Here is a 23,801-nt window from a genome sequence, read left to right on the forward strand (position 1 = left end):
GGCCTCATTATCCTCTTACAATTCTCATATTTTTGCGCTTACAATGATGTGATAACCAGTAAAATAGTTCATTTCCCCAGGGTGCGTTAACAGCACTGCACACAGAGAGGTGAATGAGATTGTCAAAAAAGAATAGAACTATTGAAGGTCCAACTGATGAAAAATTAACAAAAGCCATCTCGTATGATCAACTACAAAGACAGCACAGGAGCAGAACAAATATATGCCCAGTCCCAATCATAACAACACTGAAGAAATGGCTGCACTCCAAGATCCATCAAAATTTTTATTTAATAACGAACATCCAAGTGTTACAGACAGTTCAAATGGTAGACCCGTTTCACACACTAATAGGTGTGCTTATTCGCTTATTATTGAATAAACCCACCTGTTAGTGTGTGAAACACGTCTACCATTTGTACTGTCTGTAACACTTGGGATGTTCCTTATTAAATAAGAATTTTGATGGATCTTGGAGTGCAGCCATTTCTTCAGTGTTGATCGTATGCGGAGGCGAGCCGAGGTGGGCACCTGTGTTATCATTAGGCTTTCTGCCTCACCTGGAGCAGCCAGTTCTTTTGTTTGGATATTCTTGATCATAACAGCCACAGTTAGGACTCCTTTACACATGTGTCTGTCATTGCCACCACTCACTATCTGCGTTAAAGTATAACTAAAGGAAAAACGTATTTTTGACTGGAGAGAGATTAGAACACTTGTCAGATTTTTTTGCCATCTGTGCCCCCGCTAAGGAGACTCACCCTCTCTATTTGTCATGTCTACCGTTATCATTGAAAGTGAAAGTAAAAAATCCTAATTTTGGGTTGTCCCCAGAAAAGTAATAGAGAGGAAATCTTCCAATGGGGATACTAGTTCTAAAGACATGGGGCACCCTAAGGGATTCCCTTAATCTTTAGGGATTTTCTCTTATTTCCTGTTTGGCTTTGGGACAGGAAGTCAAGGGATCTCCACAGTGGAATACAAATGGTGAAAAAAATCTGACAGGGGTTATAATCCTCCCTTGCTCTATCCAAATTGAAAAAAATAATGTTTTAACTATAGTTCCACTTTAACCATGAAAAGCCTGTGATTGGCAGCTATACTGCCTAATAAACTTAACCTATGATATAAATTTGAATACATTCCACTACAACAGTGCATTGTACATGGCTGCTGATCATGTTAACTTGCATCTTGGTGGTCAAGGATGTAAAACCTTGCTCATGTAAACAAAACCTCATGCCCCGTACACAGGGTCAGATTTTTTGTCGGAAATTCTGACCGTGTGTAGGCTCCATCGGACATTTTCCATCGGAATTTCCGTCGCACAAAATTTGAGATCTGGTTCTCAAATTTTCCGACAACAAAATCCGTTGTCGGAAATTCCGATCGTGTATATACAATTCCGACACACAAATCCATGCATGCTTGGAATCAAGCAGAAGAGCCACACTGGCTATCAAACTTAATTTTTCTTTGTGCGACCGTGTGTATGCAAGACAAGTTTGAGCTAACATCCATCTGAAAAAATACATGGATTTTGTTGTTGGAATGTCCGATCAATGTCCGATTGTGTGTACGGGACATTAGAGTGTATGCTGTGGGCCATCTTTTCTATTAAAGACTTGAAACACATAAAGCTAAAACATTATGGTGGACTGTATGAGAATACTGGTTAATGGCACTGAAAAAAGTATGTGGAATAATCTATGCCAGAAAATCTGTCATTTTGGTATGCTACCTGGGATGAGGTAATTTTAGATTGCTTTATGGAAAGAAAAGCCATGGATTCAACCTATAACAAAAAGACTTAGCAATATTTTTGCTGCGTTATCTAGTTTTAATTTCTCAGATCCATCCACATATGCCAACTGATCTTAGAATGAAACTGAATTATATTTCCTGTCAAACTATTTAATAAAAGTGAGCACGAGGATTCCTTTAATAATCCATCAAACCATTTTATTTAGTAGCTTGTTCTTACCCGAATATCTTCTTGCTGTTGTTTTAGTGTATCATAATTTAAACCCGGTGGTGGCAATTTAGAGATGGCTTTCTCGGTTTCTGTCAGCCATGGCCACAGCTCTTCGTATGTCTCCCAGAACTGGTTTACTAAAGATACAGCTCGCTCCAGCTGCAGGTTCCTTTCAGCATTCAAATGACAGATGTCCTCATAATTCTTCTGCATGCTTCTGACCTTGTTCTTTATACACACAAAAGTAACAATTTAATATCAACAGGAACTCTAATATAGCTAAATGCTACTTTATTAAATATATATATATATATATATATATATATATGTGTACATATATATATATGTATATATATATATACACACACACACACACTGGTTTTTGCAGGTATGAACTATTATACAAGATGTCAGCAGTATCTTTGATAAATGTTATAATATAAAAGCAATGATATTATAAGTAGTTAACCACTTGACCACTGGGCACTTAAACACCCTTAATAACCAGACCAATTTTCAGCTTTCGGTGCTCTCACATTTTGAATGACAATTACTCAGTCATGCAACACTGGACCTAGATGAAATTTTTGTCCTTTTTTTCACACAAATGGAGCTTTCTTTTGGTGGAATTTTAATCACTGCGGGGTTTTTTATTTTTTGTGCTATAAAAGAAAAAATACAGAAAATTCTGTAAAAAAATGAATTTTTCTTTGTTTCTGTTATAAAATTTAGCAGATTAGTAATTTTTTCTTCATAAATTTTGGCCAAAATTTATACTACTACATATCTTTGGTAAAAATAAGTACAAATTGGTGGATATTATTTGGTCTTTGTGAAAGTTATAGAGTCCACAAGCTATGGTGCCAATATCTGAAAATTGATTACATCTGAAGTACTGGCGGCCTATTTGAATTCTTGAGACCCTAACATGCCAGAAAAGTACAAATACCCCCCAAATGACCCCCTTTTTGGAAAGAAGACATTCCAAGGTATTTAGTAAGAGGCATGATGAGTTTTTTGAAGTTGTAATTTTTTCCCACAATTCTTTGCAAAATCAAGATTTGTTTTACTTTTTTTTATTTTTTTCACAAAATTGTCATATTATCAGTTTATTTCTCACACAGCATATGCATACCACAAATTACACCCCAAAACACATTCTGCTATTACTCCCGAGTACGGCGATACCACATGTGTGAGACTTTTACACAGTGTGGCCACACACAGAGGCCTAACATGCAGGGAGCGCCATCAGGCGTTCTGGAGCACCCAGGACAATTCTGACATTTCTCTCCTACATGTAAAAATCATCATTTATTTGCTAGAAAATTACATAGAACCCCAAAACATTATATATGTTTTTTTAGCAAACACCCTGGAGAATACAATGGTGGTCGTTGCAACTTTTTATCTCGCACGGTATTTGCGCAGCAATTTTTCGAATGCTTTTTTTTGGGAAAAAAACAGTTTTGTGCTTAAAAAAAAAAAACACAGTAAAGTTAGCCCAATTTTTGCATAATGTAAAAGATGAAGTTACACCGAGTAAATCGATACCTAACATGTCATTGCACAGGCTCGTGGAATGGCGCCAAATGTCGCTACTTAAAAATCCCCATAGGCGAGTATTTACTGGTTATATGTTTTGAGTTACAGAGGAGGTCTAGGGCTAGAATTATTGCTCTCGCTCTAACGTTCGCAGCAATACCTCACATGTGTGGTTTGAACACCATTTTCATATGTGGGCGGGACTTATGTATGCGTTCGCTTCTGCATGCGAGCACATGGGGACAGGGGCGCTTTACAAAAAAATAAAAAATGTTATTGTTCATTTTACTTTATTTATTTTAGTTTGACATTTTTTTCCCCAAAAATAATTTTTTTTATCACTTTTATTCCTATTACAAGGAATGTAAACATCCCTTGTAATAGGAATATGGCATGACAGGTCCTCTTTACAGTGAGATATGGGGTCAATAAGACCCCACATCTCACCTCTAAGCTGGGGAGGCCGAAAAAAAAAAAAAAAAAAAAAAAGATTCTGGATTTGATCCATTGGCGAGTCGGTAGAAGCAGCGGAGGGCGGCGGGAGGGGGGGGGGTGTCTATGGCTGGGTATTGCAGGGTATCACCGACTATGGCTGGGTATCTCAGTGTATGGCGTTGCAGAGTATTGCGTTGCAGAGCATTGCAGGATATTGGAGGGTGTTGCAGAGCATTGCAGAGTGTTGCACGGTATTGGCGGGTGTTGCAGAGCATTGCAGAGTGTTGCAGGGTATTGGTGGGTGTTGCAGAGCATTGCAGAGTGTTGCAGAGCATTGCAGAGTGTTGCAGGGTATTGGCGGGTGTTTCAGAGGGCTGCAGAGTGTTGCAGAGTGTTGCAGGGTATTGCAGAGTATTGCAGGGTATTGCAGAGTAATGCAGAGTATTGCAGAGTAATGCAGAGTATTGCAGGGTATTGCAGAGTAATGCAGAGTATTGCAGAGTGTTGCAGAGTGTTGCAGGGTATTGCAGAGTGTTGCAGGGTATTGCAGAGTGTTGCAGGGTAATGCAGAGTATTGCAGAGTAATGCAGAGTATTGCAGAGTAATGCAGAGTAATGCAGATTATTGCAGAGTAATGCAGAGCGTTGCAGAGTAATGCAGAGTGTTGCAGGGTATTGCAGAGTAATGCAGAGTAATAGCAGGGTATTGCAGAGTATTGTCAGGGAATTAAGGGGTTAATTTTCGGTGAGCAGCGATGTGGGCACTGCAGATGCAGCCCACATCGCTGCTGACACCGATCTCTTCCCCCTCCGCTGTTCCGATTGGTACAGAGAGGGGGAGGGAGGAACCGGCGTCATAACATGACGCCGTTTGTTTACAAGTGATCACTCCGTCATTTGACGGAGCGATCACGTGGTAAACGGCTGCTATGAGCGGCCGTTTACCGTGATGCGCCGGGTCCTATGGACCCGGCGGTCACGGATGCTCTCGAGTGCGTGCCCCAGGGGGCGCGCGAGACCGGAATTCTGGGAGGACGTCATATGACGGCCTCCTAGAGTTAAGAAACCGCCCTGTAGCCGTCATTCGGCTATAGGGCGGTTGTTAAGTGGTTAAACATTGAGTTTACTGCATTAGTGTTCTCCTTCTTGAACCTTGCGGAGGAAGCATGATCAATACTTTCATACGGTAGAAGACCTTTTGCACTAAACCCTATCTTTAAACTACTAAAACTAAAACAGCTAACACTAAAAATGTCCTAGCTAACCCACTAAACGAATTACTTCAAAACATATCGCAATTAAACATCGTAAAACAAATACACCACAATGTAAAGTCATAAAATCTACAGCACATCAAAAACACTTAGTTACATACACAAAGAGGTATGTGCACACCCATTTATTAGCAGACAGGGCACAGCTACACCAGACTTTGTATGGTTTAAAGAAGCAGAAATATGGATGAATTATGGTGTGAATTAGTAGATATTCATCTGGTGCACGTTTTACACTTTATTGGATACACATATTTTATATAGTGGTGTATTTGTTTTCATTAATAAATGAAAATATATTTTCAACGTTAATGGTTTAGCTAGGAAGGGGAGAGCTCTGCACTATTTACATATGATCAATATTTTATCTATATCTATGTAAAATATGTTACATGCACTGCCTATTGAGTACTTCTATATAAATAAATGATTTCGGATAAGTGTTTTTTACCACACATTCAATATCATCTAGTGTATATACAGATTATTTCACTTTCTGACGTTAAGTTTAAGTTTGTTCTTTATTTACAGAGTACAGTGTAAATGATGCCATATAATCATAGTGCACTGTCCATGCACCACTCTTAGTCAGTAACATTATTAAAATAGTAGTTTTTCACTTTAGCTTAAAGGGACACCACTTTCATGTGTACATTTAGCTTTACAGTGGGGTCGGCAAACCATTGATCTTGATCTACCCATCAATCGCAGGTAGGTGATGGGTAGACCGCAATTCTTCCTTGCCATCCCCTGTCCACTGCTTTACTGACTGACACTGTCCACTTCTAAGGTAGTGTAAGTTTATATTTTTACAGTGACATCTGTTTTATTATAGGTTTTCCTTACTCTTTAGTTGGGCCTTGCTAGTTAATTTATTTTACAAAAGGGTGATGAACCCTGGTGATCTTTAATCTCTTTAATGTTGTTCAGGTTGATCTCTGCCTCTCAAAGGCTGCCAACCCCTGTTTCACAGGATAATATTAATTACATTATTCAACACTTTTTTAAGCCAAGTAAAGTTTATATATAAGTATATGTAAATACATTTTATTATTTATTCTATTCTTTCCTCTATTTGTCTCGGCAGTACAATGAAATATACAGGACCCAGTGGGCATTCCTTGTTAAGCATCACAGAGGCAGGATGCAGCAATGCCCACTTGTTTATCCTATTGCCTATCTCATGTCTACAGAACATGATGTCACTTAAGCCATCCACAGATTGGCTGGTTTAGCGAGGACTGGCCGACTTCAACCTTCTGTTCGAACAAAAGAAAGTGAATTGTGTATGGCCTAGTGGAGTGTACCTAATAAGCTGTCTTTCCCTCAGTGTCAGCCAAGTAAGCTTGCCTATTAGTTTAAAACTGTAAACAATAAGCGGGGTTGTGAAGCATAGCTTTACTCTAATTATGTTGCAGCCAAAAAAAAAATTGATTTCTTTGAAGAGGAAAAAAAAAGGCTAAAGCATGACTAGCCCAGGGCTCTTATTACATCTGCAGATCTACATAGTTAAAACATCACTAAGCTTTAAAGTCACTTTGGTCACACTTCATGATAATGTTCATGTAAATTATGAACCAACATCATCATTTTACTCTGTGTTTGTGGTGAAAACTCCTAAAGCAATCCATAGATATCAGGACTAGATGAAAACCTAGCTTGCACCTAGGTTCACACTGTAGGGATATGGGAATCACATCGCATTTCTCTCGCAGGCAGTTCATACTGCCATCTGCGAACCCCTGCGGGTGTCAATACAATGTTAATGACACCCCCAGATTGGTTCACAGATCTCACAGGAATCAGATTGCATGGATGAGAATAGCTACACGATCTGAATCTAGTCCCTGCACTATTTTAATGGGAATCCAATGCGAGTTCAGCCATACAACTGTGCGAATCACATGCGATGTCTGTGTTCGGACAAGTGTGAACCCAAGGTGAAAACTGATCTATTTATTAAAAAACATGTAGCGTGTCTACATCAATATTTTATGGCAAGGGCCAGCTATCCAGTGTCCAAGACAATGCAGTTTTTTATTGTTTTGTTTCTAAGGTATTTCAGCTTTTTTGCAAGCATCCAAAAAAGAAATGTCACAACTAAATAGAATGCTTGAAGGTGTAATAGTCCCCTCATCGTCTTTACATATGCTCTAGATATGCTGACAAAAGCAGATTCCTACTTAGATGTCCAAAAACAAAGAGTAAACTCTCAGCTAAGGTATCATACTAATTCACACTCTGACACTAGATGAATAATAAGCATCCAACACTATTTAAACTAACAATGCATTTATAGCACCACCAGGGAAGGGGTGGAAGATTAGTCGAGAAATAATATTTTGTTCTAAAATAAAATAAAAAGCCATAAAAATGTCCCATAGTTTGTAGATGCGATAACGCTTATGCAAACCAATCAATAAACTATTATTGGGGATTTTTTTACCAAAAATATATAGTGGAATACATATTGTCCTAAATTGATGAAGAAATTTGATTTTTTACATTTCTTTATTGGCTATGTTTTATAGCAGAGTAAGTAAAAAATATTGTTTTTTTTTTTCCAAAACTGTCTCTCTTTTTTTGTTTATAGCGCAAAAAATAAAAACCGTAGAGCTGTTCAAATACCACCAAAAGAAAGCTCTATTTGTGGGGGGGGGAACGGATATTGTATTCAGGTACAGCATCACTTGACCGTGCAATTGTCAGTTAAAGTAGCACAGTGCCAGATCACAAAAATTGGCCTGGTCGTTAAGGGGGTAAAACCTTCCCAGGCTGAACTGATTAATTGGCCTCAAAGTTAACCTGAAATTAAAATGTGAAAGGATATGCAGGGGAATTTTCTCTTCGTTTAATGAATGAGATGAAGCTCTGGTGACTTCCAATCATCCAATCATGTGCAAGCAAACATTTTTTTTTCTTTGCACATGATTGGGTATTTTTTTCAAACTGAATTTTCACCATATTCACTAAGCCATCAGGAAAATTATCTAGCAAAGTGAATCGTCTATTTGCCTTTGGTAAATCAACCTCACAGTATCTGTCACAGAGAACGATCAGCTGGAGGGGGACCACAGACAGAACTAGTGAATAGTCCTTTGCTGTCTGCCTGTATTGCCATATCTAAGTAAATCCCATAAAACATGTCGCAAAATTAGTTCTAGTTTATAACACGTACCGCCATGGTCTGTTTTTCCCCATCATTTAATGAATTCATTATTTCATCTCCTGAACTGACCAGTTCATCTATCGTATCTTTGTGTTTTAATACATCCATTGCAAAACCCTGTAAACAGAAAAATACTTATTATTTCTGCATCACTCTATAAAATGATATCTTATTCATTTGCAGATAGCAGTATTAAATCCCAAACACATTTTATTACCTTTTGAACTTGTAGCTGAGCCACGGTCTGGTCTTGCTCAAGCCGAATGGGACCAAGAGCCATCAATTTATTTTTAGTTTCCTCAATCCATGTTTGCTCTGCACCAACAGCTTGCTCAAACTGGAAAAACATAAATGAGATTATATGACGTATTTCTGCAGGATGGCTATAAAGCTCAAACAGTCTTTATTAAGAGAGCAAAGTTGTCTCCATGCTAGATGCAAAATTGTTCAAAATATGTTTGATGTCTAAATATCATGTGTATGAGTCAACATAAAGTGACCCCAATTTGTATTGTGAATTTTCATCTGACACAAGGTCTATACATTGCGTAAAGATAAGAAAATATAAATCATAACCTTAGCAAAAAGTCTCAAGAAGTAGGAGATAATAGATTGTTTTTGTGCGTAGTGCTAGCAACCGCTGTAGAGCGAACAGAGCAAGGCAAATTCTGACAACAATGTAAGGACAAGAGAAATAAAAAATCTTTCATTGTCACTTAGCTGCATAAGAGTCTTTATATACATTGAAAAGATACAATGACCATATACAGTGCTGTGAAAAAGTATCTGCACCCTTCCTGATTTTGAATTGTTTTGCATATTTCTCACTCTTAAATGATTCAGATTGTCAAACTAATTTTAATATTACACAAAAACAGCAATGTGAAACACTCATTGGCAGTTATAGCAAATGCTTGATTGTAGTTGTTGCCTCTAAGGGTGACACAACCAGTTATTAGTTTTAGGGGGCAATTACTTTTTCACATAAAGTCAGGCAGGTGTGGAGAGCGTTTTTGCCTTAATTAAAGAAACCATCATTTAAAAACTGCATTTTGTATTTACTCGGGTTATCTGTGTGTAATAATAAAATTTGTTTGATGATAAGAGTAATTTAAGTGTGACAAATATGCAAAAAAATAAATAAATCAGATAGAAGAAAATACTTTTTCACAGCACTGTATATGCTTTTGAAAAGTAATCATGTTCACCTTGTACACTCTGAAAAAAGTAGATTTTTGAAGGCGAACTATAGCCTTGTATCAAAATATGTGAGGCAGGAGTGATTTATAAATGCATCTATACTTACAATTTTCTCTTAGTCCCCATGCATGATCCCAAAAAATACTTTTTGAACCCGCCCGAGAAGTCCACCTCATCTAGCTTTCTGTTATGTGGCAACGATCCTGCACAGCTCATAAAATCAGAGCAGAGTTGCCGCTCTCATGTGGTTTGTGCGTGTTTGCACTACACTGTGATAAAAAAAAATGTTGCAGGGGAAGTTGCTTTCAGCATTATTACTGCTGATTCACCAGCCTGTAGTTTGTGTAACCTCCCTGGCGGTATTCCCGAGTCTGGATCAGGGTGAGATTTAATTACCATAAGCGGTATTCCCGAACCAGACTCAGGATCCCATCGCTGGATCCATGGAGTGGGTTACTTATCTTGTCCCCTGGATCCAGTGATGTCTCCCCGCTGTGATCAGCAAGCCGCCGCGTCTCGCTCGATCTGTGACAGCGCCGAGCTCCGTTCCCTGCGAGCGTTGCAATGCATGGGGGCAGCGTTCGATGCCAAATTCAAAAAGTAAAAAACACAGTATAGATACAGTATATTGTAATCTTACAGATTACAGTGCTGTATCAAATAATTACATATCCCCTTTGTCCCTAGTGGTCTGTCCAGTGTCCTGCATGCAGTTTTATATTCTAAATACTGTTCTTTATGCCAGGAAACTGGAGATTGCCCATAGCAACCAAAAAATGTCAGTTTACATCTAAAGTGGTTATAGATCAGCAAGAAAACAGCGATAATAAATTAGAATCACTCACAGAATTGAGCGATAGTGATTTGTGGGGAAATTTGTCATCAAACACTAAAAGTAATAACAGCGACAATTCTGCACATTTCAGTGTTTTTGATTTGATTACATTACTGAATATTTTTTATTATTATTATATTATTATATTATTATTTGTTATAATTATTTATAGTTATTTATTTTATTATATATATTTATAATATATATATATATATATATATATATATATATATATATATATATATATATATATATATATATATATATATATAAATACATTTATTATTTCATATTTCAAATTTTATCATACCCGGGATGTCTATTAGACTCTTGTTTGGATGGATTTAAGTGAATTATTTCTATGAAATACAGGCCTACAATATAAAATGCCAAATTTCCATGCAAAATAATGGTACTGCTTTCAGAACCTAAAATCTGAAATAATCATACCGCCAGGGAGATTACGAGCACCTGGCCAACCCTAGCTCAGCCCCCTGCTTTCTGGATTGACAGCACTGCCTTTGTGCTGAAACTCTCCTACTGTGAGCTGCAGTGTCCAGAGGGAAAATGTGAGGAATTGGCAAAATCAGGGAAGGTAAAGGAAGTTGTTTACTTTATGAGGTTTGTACCTAACATAGTAACTGGATTGGGGATGTGTCTAGGCTGTCATACAGGAGCCTTTAGTTGTACTTTTAGAATTGTATAGTTATATTAACTTATGTTTTGTTTATTTTGCTGTTTTAAAATTGCAAGTGTAAAATATGAAAGAGGAGCATCAGTCACTTGTGCAAAAATTAAAAGTCAGCTGACTTTTAATAAACTTTAGTGGCTGTCTTCTAAGAAACAGACACTCACCTGTACAAGGATCCAGTTCCATCCTCACCCAGGCCGGTTCTTCACCAGTCTTTTGGGTTTCCGGTGCTAACATGTTAACTATGATCCCTTACAGATTTATAGCTGGCTTCCCACTGCGCATGTGCAAACTTTGCTACACTTTATTACTGGTGCCGCAGCCTACTGGGACCTGTGATGTCCCAGAAGGTGGGGCAAAGCCAATCCATCCAGAGGTGAGAGCGGGTACCACAAAAAAAAATCTAAATCTTGCAAATGGGTCTTAGGGAGCGGGAGTGTCTGATGGGGTTGTGGATGAGGAAGAGCGGAACTTCTCCTTTCCGGTTTGGAACCTCCTAGCTAACAAATATAACTTTGAAAACATGTACCTACTTTATAGTGGCCATATAAGGTAAACCCATACTGTTATATAAGCATAGATTTTCACAACTAATGGGTACCACAAGGAAAAATGAACCCAATCAAAAATACTATATAAATCGCAGAAAAATATTAAAGGAATGATAAACCAGTAGGGTATACCCTCTGATATTATGCCGATTTACATATTTCTTTTACTGCATGTATTTAACATTGCACAGCATTTTTGAGTACATTTTCTGACATTCATTCAGCTTGAGAAAGAGATCTTACTTTGGCCTGATCATGCTGATGATTTATAAAATGATATTAGGTATAACAAACATTGCTTGGCTTTAAATAAATACATACTATTGGACTATATATATTGTTTGAGAATATTTTTCTATACATGTACAGTATATTGTTGCGCACACACCAAAGGTAAGATTGCAAGGCATAGATTGGCTGTCTTTAAATATGAAGTACATAATTATGTGAATAAACAATTACATTAAAAATAAAATGATCTTTTGAAAACCAGCACTAATACTCAATTCAGCTGCTATTAAGAATCATTTCTGTTAGGATTAAGCATTTGTAAATATTAGTTAGACTTGAGGTTACAAAGAAATAGAATACAATGACATGTACTATGAGTCATACAGCTTGCCAACCTGAATTAATGATGGCTTTTCTAAACAGTAACAGACATCACTGTTCAGCAGTAAGCCTTTTTCTTTGGTTCCCGTGATACAATTAGCAAGCACAAATTGTACATCAGACTATGTAAACATGAATATAAAACATCAGTAACCAGTAGGATCACAGTGAAGGTCTAGTAATAAATTGACTTTATTGCTTATATTAGCTCAGCAGCCATGGTTTTCTCTTCCCCATCCAGTAAGTCTTTAGTAAAAAAAGGAAAGACAGAGACACAGGCAACACATACACATCACTGGTATTTAAGCAGTGACACCGATGTGAAAAAAATAAATAAATAAATAATATGGAATATGTATGCTGGCATGGCATAGTATGCGCATTTCCATACTGTAGCAATTAGTGCACCAATGGCAAACTACCAAATGCCATACCTAAAACTGTAAAATATAAATGCTAAAACATTTTTAAAGTATAATACCTACATAATAATAAAAACATAATATATCTACTATTAACTTTGCTAGTCAAAGAAAAACTTCTGTGTGACTCTCTGAAACTAGTTTTACTTTGTCAGTAATCCAGCTTGCTAAAACTAAAACAGTACTGCTCAAATACCCTAGGATGAAGCTCCAACCGCCTCCTACTGCTTCCAGGTGCTGGTCAGACTGTACAAAGACTAGTCAGGCTCTAAGTAACAAAGTGAAACTACAACAAATTGGTGCCCACCAGTACACTGTCCAAGCACACTACCAGTGACATCTAGATTAAATGGGTTTCAGCTTGGTCTCCTACACATGGGAGGACCCCCTCTAACATGTTTCACCCAATACGGGGCTTCCTTTTAGAGGCTTTTACGAGTAAGTCCTGCATTGGGTCAAATGTATTAGAGGGGGTTCTCCCATGAGAAGGAGACCAAGCTTAAACCACTTTAATATATATGTGACTGGTAGTGTGCCTGGATGGTTTGTAGGCAAGTAATATTTTGTTGTAGTTTTACTTTGTTACTTAGGCTTGACATTCCTGAGTTTGAATGCCATCCCCCAGTCTTGATGAGAGTTCTCAGCTGGCCCTACATGGATCGAAATTCCGCCAGTTCAGCAGGGACTGGCCGAGATTCAATCCATGTATGGGCAGGCTGACTGTATCCAAGTCAATCCATTGATCGATTGGGTACAATCAGCCTGTCAAATTTTGTACATGCTCTTACTGATGTCGTCTATAGCTGCTAGCAGTAATCACTGTGTTTTGCCAGCCTGAAAGGTAACCTACCAACCCCCAGAACACAATAGCACCGTGGGAGGGATTTCTTAATCAACACTGACTGTGTTGATGGGGGAATTGAGTGATTTTCTTTCCTTCAATCTATGGCCTAATTTACTGGTCTCTGAGGCACTCTCACTAGACATGGGATGGGATGGCCTTGTGCTAATTTTTCTCGTATATGGTATCCATACTTCATACTGATGTATGTATCCTAGGGGTCATTCTAGTTCTACACTGGAAAAAGATCTGCTCTGCTATCATTGATTCTATTACTGGAAATTTTGGTTGACTACTGTCTTTGGTAGCTAAGACAGGATCAAGTTTGTGAACATATATTCATCTTTACCTGATAAGAGATTTGATGAGAAATGGGGAACAATGTGTGTTATTACATGGAGGCAATGTTACTTTGATGGGGAAGAACATCTCCCAAAGTGTTCCACTCAATTCACCTCTATATGTTATGAAAAGAACATGCAGCTACTCCGGGTTTTCTGAGGTTACTTGGAATACTTGCTGTAAAGGTTAACATTTCTAGATTTCTAGCTTTAAAAAATAAAATAAAGCTAGATAGCTCTGTAGAATATTACATGTAATATACATGAAATTACTGGGAGAGTCAGAGGATAAAAAGCACACATCTCAACTAATGCAGTATGTACTAAACATGCCGAATCAATGACAAAATCTACTTCCAGCAAACTATGAGAATGACTATTGCTGCTGGGTATCTACATAAAGGGCTCTTTCACAGTGACATTTATGACTGCTGAATAAATGCAATCCTGAGGACCAGTAGAAGACGTGATAAAAGTTCCCCTGTGATATTGTGCTTTGCAGAATGTGTTGATAGTCCTTGCGGTTAATTTACATTTTTTTGTCCTCAACAAATCTTTCTTTTGAGCTCTATTTCCAGTCCAAAGTGTAATATGAAACACACTGATCCATTTCTTTCTGAATCTTTTAACGATTTTTCGCTCTCACAAACATCAAAGCTGGTTTGACAGGTTGATGAATGTGTTCTTATTTAAAAAATCTTTGGTATTCTTTTATCATGTAGCATGTTTAACAATACATAATAGAAGAAACACAAAGTTTTGTTTGCTATGTGAACAATCACAGTGAATTATAGCTATACTCATGCAGCTATATTTATGTTTTTATCAGTGTAATATCCTAATTGATGTATCTGTAATTTGTGGATTTAACTAAAGGAATTGCAGATTTACTTGGATATGCATATACAGATCCGGCAATACATAATAATTCTCAAAGGTATTAGACCCCTTTCACAGAAGAGGTCTGATCTGATCTGGCTGTCCGTTTTTCAGCTGGACCTGATCGGACCCTCCATTCTCCTCTATGGGGCGCTGGATGTAATCTGACTTGTGTCCGTTTACACATGGCTACCTCCAGGTCTGATCCGATCCAGCAAAAAACAAAACAAAAAATGGATTGGTCTCTTTACCCTCTGTCTGGCCAGATCATATCAAAGGGCAGTTGGGTGTAAATGTACACCCGGTCCCTTTACATTCGACTGCCAATAGAGCAAAGCATCTCTATGAGCTACCTACAATCAGCTTAGGGCAGATTCAGATGCAATAACAAACAACTACCTAAATGAAGTCTTAAACTAAGTATCATGTATAATGACTATTATACAGACATTTACATACTATGACAGTATAACAGTCCCCAAAATGACCGTCAATAAGGAGATTATTCACAATGGAGAACATAACCTGCAATAAAAAAATATTCTCTTCTGTGCTAAAAAGGGTGCATTTATTGCTCCCTGTATACCCACTGGAGAGATCCTGATGCCAGTGCCCATAAAGTAAATTAAGTGAAATCGGAAACACAGCAATAAAACATTCAAACCAAACTTTCAAGCCTTCTGCACTGGAACAAAAAATAGAAAAATGTTTTTGTCTGTTGGATTTAAAATTGGCCTTGGGTAGATAGGACCACTTTGAAGATTTGTTCTACTCTGTAGAACCATGTTACCTCTGAGTTTGACATGCTCTGTCCAGACAGAAGCATAAACAGTTTAGTTAAACATCAGGTAGGTCTCTTCCAAATGGGGTTGGCTCCGTTGGAGTCCGCCTGCTCAGTGTGGAATCTGTCCACTGAGCAGGTGGATGGCTGATCTGTGTCCACTCTGCTTTTGCAGCGCAGACACAGACACAGCCTGCTCTCCTCTATGTAAATAGAAATATAATTTTTTTTAAGGTTACCAAGTTACAGTTACAGAGGAGGTCTAGTGCTAGAATTATTGATCTCACTCTGACGATTGTGGCGATACCTCACATGTGTGATTTCAACACCATTTACAAATGCGGGCACGACGTCCGTATGCATTTTCTTTGCTCCGCGAGCTCGCGGTGATGGGGTGATTTGAAAAAGAAAATGTCTTATTCATTTTTATATTACTAAATTGTGTTTTAAAAAAATAATAAAAAGATCACTTTTATTGCTGTCACAAGGAATGTAAACAGGTGGTGATAGGTACTCTTTATGGAGGGATCGGGGGGCTAAAAGACCCCAAATCCCTCCTTTGCACTTCAAAGTATTCAGATCACTGAAAATGATGTATCTGAATACTGTATATTTTTTTTAATCTGGTGCCATTGGCAGCCAAATAAACAGGAAGTGACGTTGTGACGTCGCTTCCATGTTTACATCAAGGAGACTGGAACAAAGCCATTTCTGGCTTTGTTCCACTCTGTCACTAGCTGCTGGAAGAGCCGGATCATCGATTGGCTCTCCAGTGCCACCAGGAGGCCCGGGAAGATCGGCGGGAGGGGGGGACTAACCAAGGAAAATCCCTGCAATGGGACACATTGGTTATAACCCTCCCTTGCTCTATCCAAAATGAAAAAAAAAGTTTTGTCTATAGTTCTACTTTAATTGAACAAACTGAAGTTAGAAGCTGATTGGCTACCATGCACAGCTGCACCAGATTTTGTTCTCAAAATCTGGTGCAGATTTAGTAATAGTAAATCAACCACTTTGTAATCAAATGATTTTAAGGCTGGCGACACATGGGCTTATTTCTGGGAAAATTGAACAACTATTCAATGAAAATTCTTTACTGAATTCCTAAAAATATTTTTAAGTATTTTATGTGATGCATGTAATTTTGGGGTGGTAAGTCATTCATTCCAATCATTTATGCATTGAACAACATCAACTCTATTAGGCTGTAATTGCTGTGTATGGTAAATTATTGTGTTTATAACAGCTTTCAAAAACAATCGTCTGCAGCTGATGATTTTCCATCAAACTAAAAAAATGTTTTGAAAAATGCCACCAATTTCATCTGTTATCAGTAATTGGTTTTGGGCCAGCAATACGAATAAATATTCTCTGAATATGCAAGAAATCCTCATCAGAGCTTCACAAACATGGGCTCATGAATAACCAACCTTTAACTGATTTAACCCAAATCTAAGGCCGCGTACACACGGGCGGACTGTTCGCCCAACCTTGTCCGCTGAACAGTGTTTGGGCGGACAGTCCGCTCGTGTGTGGGCTTTCAGCGGACAGTTTCAGCGGACAGTTGGACGGACAAAGTCTTTCGAAAATTCCGAAAAACTGTCCGCTGAAACTGTGTTTGAGCGAACAGTCCGCCCGTGTGTGGGCCTGTCCGCTGTACTTTCGAAATGAGCGGACTGTTCCCGCTCGGAAAGTCCGCCCATTTCGAGCGCGTGTACAGGTAGGCGGGGCCCGCGAAGGAGACGTCGCGGGCTCCGCCGCCTGGAATGGGCTTAAAGGGGAACCCCAACGCCGAAAAAAATCGGCGTGGGGGTTCCCCCCAAGTCCACACCAGACCCTTGTCCGAGCACGCTACCCGGCCGGCCAGGAAAGGGGGGCGAGCGAGCGCGCCCCCCCTCCTGAGCCGTACCAGGCCGCGTGCCCTCAACATGGGGGGTGCCTTGGGGAAGGGGGGGCCGCGCGGCCCCCCCACCCCAAAGCACCTTGTCCCCATGTTGATGAGGACAAGGGCCTCTTCCCGACAACCCTGGCCGTTGGTTGTCGGGGTCTGCGGGCGGGGGGCTTATCGGAATCCGGGAGCCCCCTTTAAAAAGGGGGCCCCCGGATACCGGCCCCCCACCCTATGTGAATGAGTATGGGGTACAATGTACCCCTACCCATTCACCTGTGAAATAAAGTACAAAAAAAAACACAACACATGGAAAAAGTATTTTATTGCACAGCTCCGGGGGTCTTCCGTCTTCGGGGGTCTTCTCGCCGGACTCCTCCGCTATGTGTGTGTAGCTCTTTTACTAGCGGAGGAGTCCGGCTTTCTTCCTCCCCGCCGCCGGCCTCTTCTCCCGACTTCGGGGGTCTTGTCCCCCTCTTCGGTTCTTCTGCCGGGCCACCGCGCCTGGTCCGGTGGCCCGGTCTTCTGTCGCCGTCTTCCGTTCTTCTGTCGCCGCCTTTGGTTCTTCTGCCGGGCCACCGCGCCTTCTTGTAGCTCTTTTACAGGCGGTGGCCCGGTCTTCTGTCGCCGCTGTCGTCGTCGCCGCCGCCGCCGCCTTCCGTTCTTGTTCTTCTTCTCCTGGAGATGTTGACTCGACGAGCTCTCCGGCCGGAATGCCAGGGACACGCTCCGCTGCCACTTATATAGTGACAATGGGGCGGTGTCACATGGTATATGTCACATGGGTTGGTCACATGGGTTGATGTCACATGGGGACTATGACATCGTAAGGGGGCGGGGTCACCATGTGACCAACCCATGTGACATATACCATGTGACACCGCCCCATTGTCACTATATAAGTGACCGCACAGCGCGGCTCTGGCATTCCGGCCGGAGAGATCGTCGAGTCAACATCTCCAGGAGAAGAACAAGAAGAAGAACAAGAAGAAGAACAAGAACGGAAGGCGGCGGCGGCAGGGACGACGACAGCGGCGACAGAAGACCGGGCCACCGCCTGTAAAAGAGCTACAAGAAGGCGCGGTGGCCCGGCAGAAGAACCGAAGGCGGCGACAGAAGAACGGAAGACGGCGACAGAAGACCGGGCCACCGGACCAGGCGCGGTGGCCCGGCAGAAGAACCGAAGAGGGGGACAAGACCCCCGAAGTCGGGAGAAGAGGCCGGCGGCGGGGAGGAAGAAAGCCGGACTCCTCCGCTAGTAAAAGAGCTACACACACATAGCGGAGGAGTCCGGCGAGAAGACCCCCGAAGACGGAAGACCCCCGGAGCTGTGCAATAAAATACTTTTTCCATGTGTTGTGTTTTTTTTTGTACTTTATTTCACAGGTGAATGGGTAGGGGTACATTGTACCCCATACTCATTCACATAGGGTGGGGGGCCGGTATCCGGGGGCCCCCTTCTTAAAGGGGGCTCCCGGATTCCGATAAGCCCCCCGCCCGCAGACCCCGACAACCAACGGCCAGGGTTGTCGGGAAGAGGCCCTTGTCCTCATCAACATGGGGACAAGGTGCTTTGGGGTGGGGGGGCCGCGCGGCCCCCCCTTCCCCAAGGCACCCCCCATGTTGAGGGCACGCGGCCTGGTACGGCTCAGGAGGGGGGGCGCGCTCGCTCGCCCCCCTTTCCTGGCCGGCCGGGTAGCGTGCTCGGACAAGGGTCTGGTGTGGACTTGGGGGGAAGCCCCACGCCGATTTTTTTCGGCGTTGGGGTTCCCCTTTAAGCCCATTCCAGGCGGCGGAGCCCGCGACGTCTCCTTCGCGGGCCCCGCCTACCTGTACACGCGCTCGAAATGGGCGGACTTGCCTCCGCCTTACGTGGGCGAGTCCCTTCATTTCAAAAGTTGAGCGGACTGTTTGGCAAACAGTTCGTTGAAACAGTCCGCTCGTGTGTGGGCAAGTCCGCTCATGCAAATTTTGAGCGGACTGTTTGCCAAACTGTTTGACGAACAAGGTTGGGCAAACAGTCCGCGCGTGTGTACGCGGCCTTACACTCATTTTTTGCCAAAACAATTGATGTGCTTCTAATATTTTGGTTAACATACACATCATAATTTATATATACAGTATCTCACAAAAGTGAGTACACCCCTCACATTTTTGTAAATATTTAGATATAAGATATATATATATATATATTTTCATGTGACAACACTGAAGAAATTACACTTTGCTACAATGTAAAGTAGTGAGTGTACAGCTTGTATAACAGTGTAAATTTGCTGTCTCCTCAAAATAACTCAACATACAGCCACAACTGTCTAAACCGCTGGCAACAAAAGTGAGTACACCCCTAAGTGAAAATGTCCAAATTGGGTACAATTAGCCATTTTCCCTCCCCGATGTCATATGACCCATTAGTGTTACAAGGTCTCAGGTGTGAATAGGAAGCAGGTGCGTTAAATTTGATGTTATCGCTCTCACTCTCTCATACTGGTCAATGGAAGTTCAACATGACACCACATGGCAAAGAACTCTCTGAGGATCTGAAAAAAAATAATTTTTGCTCTACATAAAGATAGCTTAGGCTATAAGAAGATTGCCAAGACCCTGAAACTGAGCTGCAGCATGGTGGCCCAAACCATGCAGTGGTTTAACAGGACAGGTTCTACTCAGAACAGGCCTCGCCATGGTAGACCAAAGAAGTTGAGTGCACGTGCTCAACGTAATATCCAGAGGTTGTTTTTGGGAAATAGATGTATGAGTGCTGCCAGCATTACTGCAGAGGTTGAAGGGGTGGGGGGTCAGCCTGTCAGTGCTCAAATCATACGCCACACACTGCATCAAATTGGTCTGCGTGGCTGTCATCCCAGAAGGAAGCCTCTTCTAAAGATGATGCACAAGAAAGCCCGCAAGCTGTTTGCTGAAGACAAGCAGACTAAGGACATGGATTACTGGAACCATGTCATGTGATCTGATGAGACCAAGATAATTTTATTTGGTTCAGATGGTGTCAAGCATGTGTGGTGGCAACCAGATGAGGAGTACAAAGACAAGTGTGTCTAGCCTAGAGTCAAGCATGATGGTGGGAGTGTCATGCTCTGGGACTGCATGAGTGCTGCTGGCACTGGGGAGCTACAGTTCCTTGAGTGAACCATGAATGCCATAATGTACTGTGACATACTGAAGCAGAGCATGATCCCCTCCCTCCGGAGACTGGCCCACAGGGCAGTATTCCAACATGTCAATGACCCCAGACACACCTCCAAGACGACCACTGCCTTGCTAAGGAAGCTGAGGGTAAAGGTGATGGACTGGCCAAGCACGTCTCCAGACCTAAACCCTATTGAGCATCTAAAGGGCATCCTCAAATGGAACGTGGAGGATCGCAAGGTCTCCAACATCCGCCAGCTCAGTGATGTTGTCATAGAGGAGTGGAAGAGGACTCCAGTGGCAACTTGTGAAACTTTGGTGAACTCCATGCCCAAGAGCGTTAAGGCAGTGCTGGAAAATAATGGTGGCCACACAAAATATTAACACTTTGGGCCCAATTTGGACATTTTCACTTAGGGGTTTACTCACTTTTGTTGCCAGCGGTTTAGACATTAATGGCTGTGTGTTGAGTTATTTTGAGGGGACAGCACATTTACACTGTTAGGCTGGATTCACACCTATACATTAATGCTTTTTGCATTTTGAAGATTTGCCCTAGTCCATTTAACATGGTTTCCTGTGGAACACGTTCTGTAGTGCAAATCTGCAAAATGCAAAAAGCACTAAAAATGCATAGGTGCGAATCCAACCTAAAAATGCATAGGTGTGAATCCAGGCTTATACAAGCTGTACACTCACTACTTTACATTGTAGCAAAGTGTCATTTCTTCAGTGTTATCATATGAAAAGATATAATAAAATATTCACAAAAACATGAAGGGTGTACTCACTTTTGTGAGATACTGTGTATATATATATATATATATATATATATATATATATATATATATATATATATATATATATATTTTTTTTTTTTTTTTTTTTTTTTTTTTAAAGTACATATATTTATCAGATAAAAAGCCTTTACAAAACAATCGAATTGGAAGCATTACAAAAGAAAAAGTGCTTGTAAAAAAAATTGACAATATAATTTATTATAAGGACTCTTTTAGAGTGGAAGACTAGATTATTCAAAGCAAACTGATGTGCAGCGCCTCATTAATCCTATTATTAACAATAACAGGATGGTGCAGCTAACCATCTGGGGCTTTTCAGGAAAGAAATCATGGGTGTTCAAAAAAAAAAAAGAGATTAGGAAAGGAACTGTGTAAGATAGTAGTATAGAATTTCTATCTTTTTTTTACTTCTTCATCATTGTGAGCAGAGTTTATGTTATCTTACATTGATGTGTGAACAATGACACCAGATGGCTATTACAATATACAGATTAGTTGTGCTAATATCTCACACCACTTGAAATCTTTTCAAGCTATGCTTTGGTTGTAGATGCATATCAAATTGATGACATCATCTTTTTTATAATTTGTTCTAGTCCCAAGATTGCCATTTTGTTTTCAAAAACTGAAACAAAAAAAACAAAAATAGATTTTCAGTACCTGCTGAGATCTCAACCTGGCAGCATCTATCTCTTCAACCATTTGTGTGAGGGTGTCGCTTACTAATCTGTAGCGATCATTGTCTACTGTCACCATTTTGTCAAGACCTCCTCTGACTCTCCAAGGCACTAGTTCCAGCAAAGCGCTGCTAACTTCATTCAGGGAGTCCAGCACTGCCTTGTTCGTTCTGGCTTCTGATTGAAGTTCCTGAAAAAAGAAGGCACTAAGGATTAACACATAACACTGTAAAACATATCAAAACAAAAATGTAAACTTGTTGTTGTTGTTAGGAAATTAACGAGGCTCCAATAAAAAGTAAGGACAGCATAAAAAAAAAAACATATAAAAATATAAGAAAACAAACATCATTGTAAAAATAGAAACTAAGCCTACCGTAAAAGCTCTGGCCAATGTAAGTAGTATGTCTAGGGTTCCGTAGTAGGTAGGGCAGTTTACAGAGGTCAGTGGTAGGTAAGGCCAGAAGATTAGGGGTAGGGGTCAGAAGATTGATCATGTAGGGCAGTGTAAAGGGGTCAGCCTTTGATATCTGGCAGAATCACGCATCTGCATTATAGGAAATATAACACTCATCACTGAGGGACAGCCATTACAGCCTGCTGCCTTTTGGACCCCCTGCTGTTGTTTCACAAATATCCAGCATTCATTTACCAGTTTGTTCTCCAGCATGCGTCCCATCAGACCCTGCTGTAGCAGTGATAACAGAGATACAACACTGTGCTTGCTGGGCAAGGACTCTCATGGTTTACCAATTGGAGCAAACTTTCTTATTCCTGCCCAGCTCCGCCCCTTACTAATGCTTCCCACAGTTTTTCTTTGCATATTCCAAATAGCGGCTCTGTTCTGAAAGATGACAGACGCGGTCAGGAGATGGTGGCATGTCAGCATCGTGATCCACCCGTCAGATGGCCATGATTGACAGGTAGACCGTGATTGGCTGGTTCCCAACCCCTACTTTAGAGCCAATAGCTTTGCATGCTTTCTGCTTGTGCTGACTTCTATTATATGCAATGTTCTAAGTTATCTATGAAGACTATGGAACCATGCAACTCTATGCTATATAGGAGGGACAGGGTTTCATAGTCCTATCTTGTTTCTGTTGTGTTACAGAATGGGGAATGTGTGTTGTCATGTTAGGATTAAACCTATGGTAATGGCAGAATCAAAAGATAAAAATAAAGACAAGTCAGAGAAAAGAGAACTATTGTAGGCACTTTATCTAAGGACTGGTAAGCTGCAATTTATTCATTTTTTCTTTTTTTTTTCTGGGGGGGACCTGTAGATTATGTTCTTTACAGAAACCTAGTATTTATATAAAATAAAAGTTGCTCTTCAATAAACATACATATTTAACATCTCTGTTAAAAAAAAATACATATTCAAGAATTTTGTTGTGCTATTTTACTTTTATACCATGATTTCAAGATCAGTTTGGCTGGTTTCTAACCTGTCCAATTTAGTGCCTTGTGTTTACAGGTGTTGTGTTTTGTTAAGGCATCCCTTGCAAATTAATGGAATGCCAACATAATGGAATGGACAATAAAGGGACATACACCATATTTAGTAATGTAGAATGCAATTTTTAGCACATGGTAGTGTGTTACCTTGTCTTGTGGTGGGCTGCAGTGCAGGTGCATGGGTAAGGTGTGCGCAGAGTGTGTCATAAATGCATCTCCCTGCCTTTCAGTGTCTTCTTTCTCTGAGTTTACCCTGAGCCACACAGCACAGGGTATATTCC

The 23,801-nt window shown here is 40.5% G+C and overlaps 1 protein-coding gene across 28 annotated transcripts in view; it reads right to left on the reverse strand.

Moving 5' to 3' along the window:
• DST (dystonin) overlaps positions 1-23,801 on the reverse strand; it is a 736,344-nt gene that overhangs the window by 70,967 nt on the left and 641,576 nt on the right. For all 28 annotated transcript variants that reach the window (XM_077487838.1, XM_077487826.1, XM_077487828.1 and 25 more), the window contains 4 exons: positions 22,046-22,252; positions 8,615-8,734; positions 8,407-8,514; positions 1,985-2,203 (listed from right to left, as the gene is read on the reverse strand). In XM_077487838.1, the coding sequence (XP_077343964.1) occupies positions 1,985-2,203; positions 8,407-8,514; positions 8,615-8,734; positions 22,046-22,252 (654 nt within the window). The remainder of the gene's footprint in view (positions 1-1,984; positions 2,204-8,406; positions 8,515-8,614; positions 8,735-22,045; positions 22,253-23,801) is intronic.

The sequence above is a fragment of the Lithobates pipiens genome, unplaced genomic scaffold (genome assembly GCF_037356315.1).
Source record: "Lithobates pipiens isolate NorthernLeopardFrog02 unplaced genomic scaffold, aLitPip1_a1.2 Scaffold_18, whole genome shotgun sequence".
NCBI lineage: Eukaryota > Metazoa > Chordata > Amphibia > Anura > Ranidae > Lithobates > Lithobates pipiens.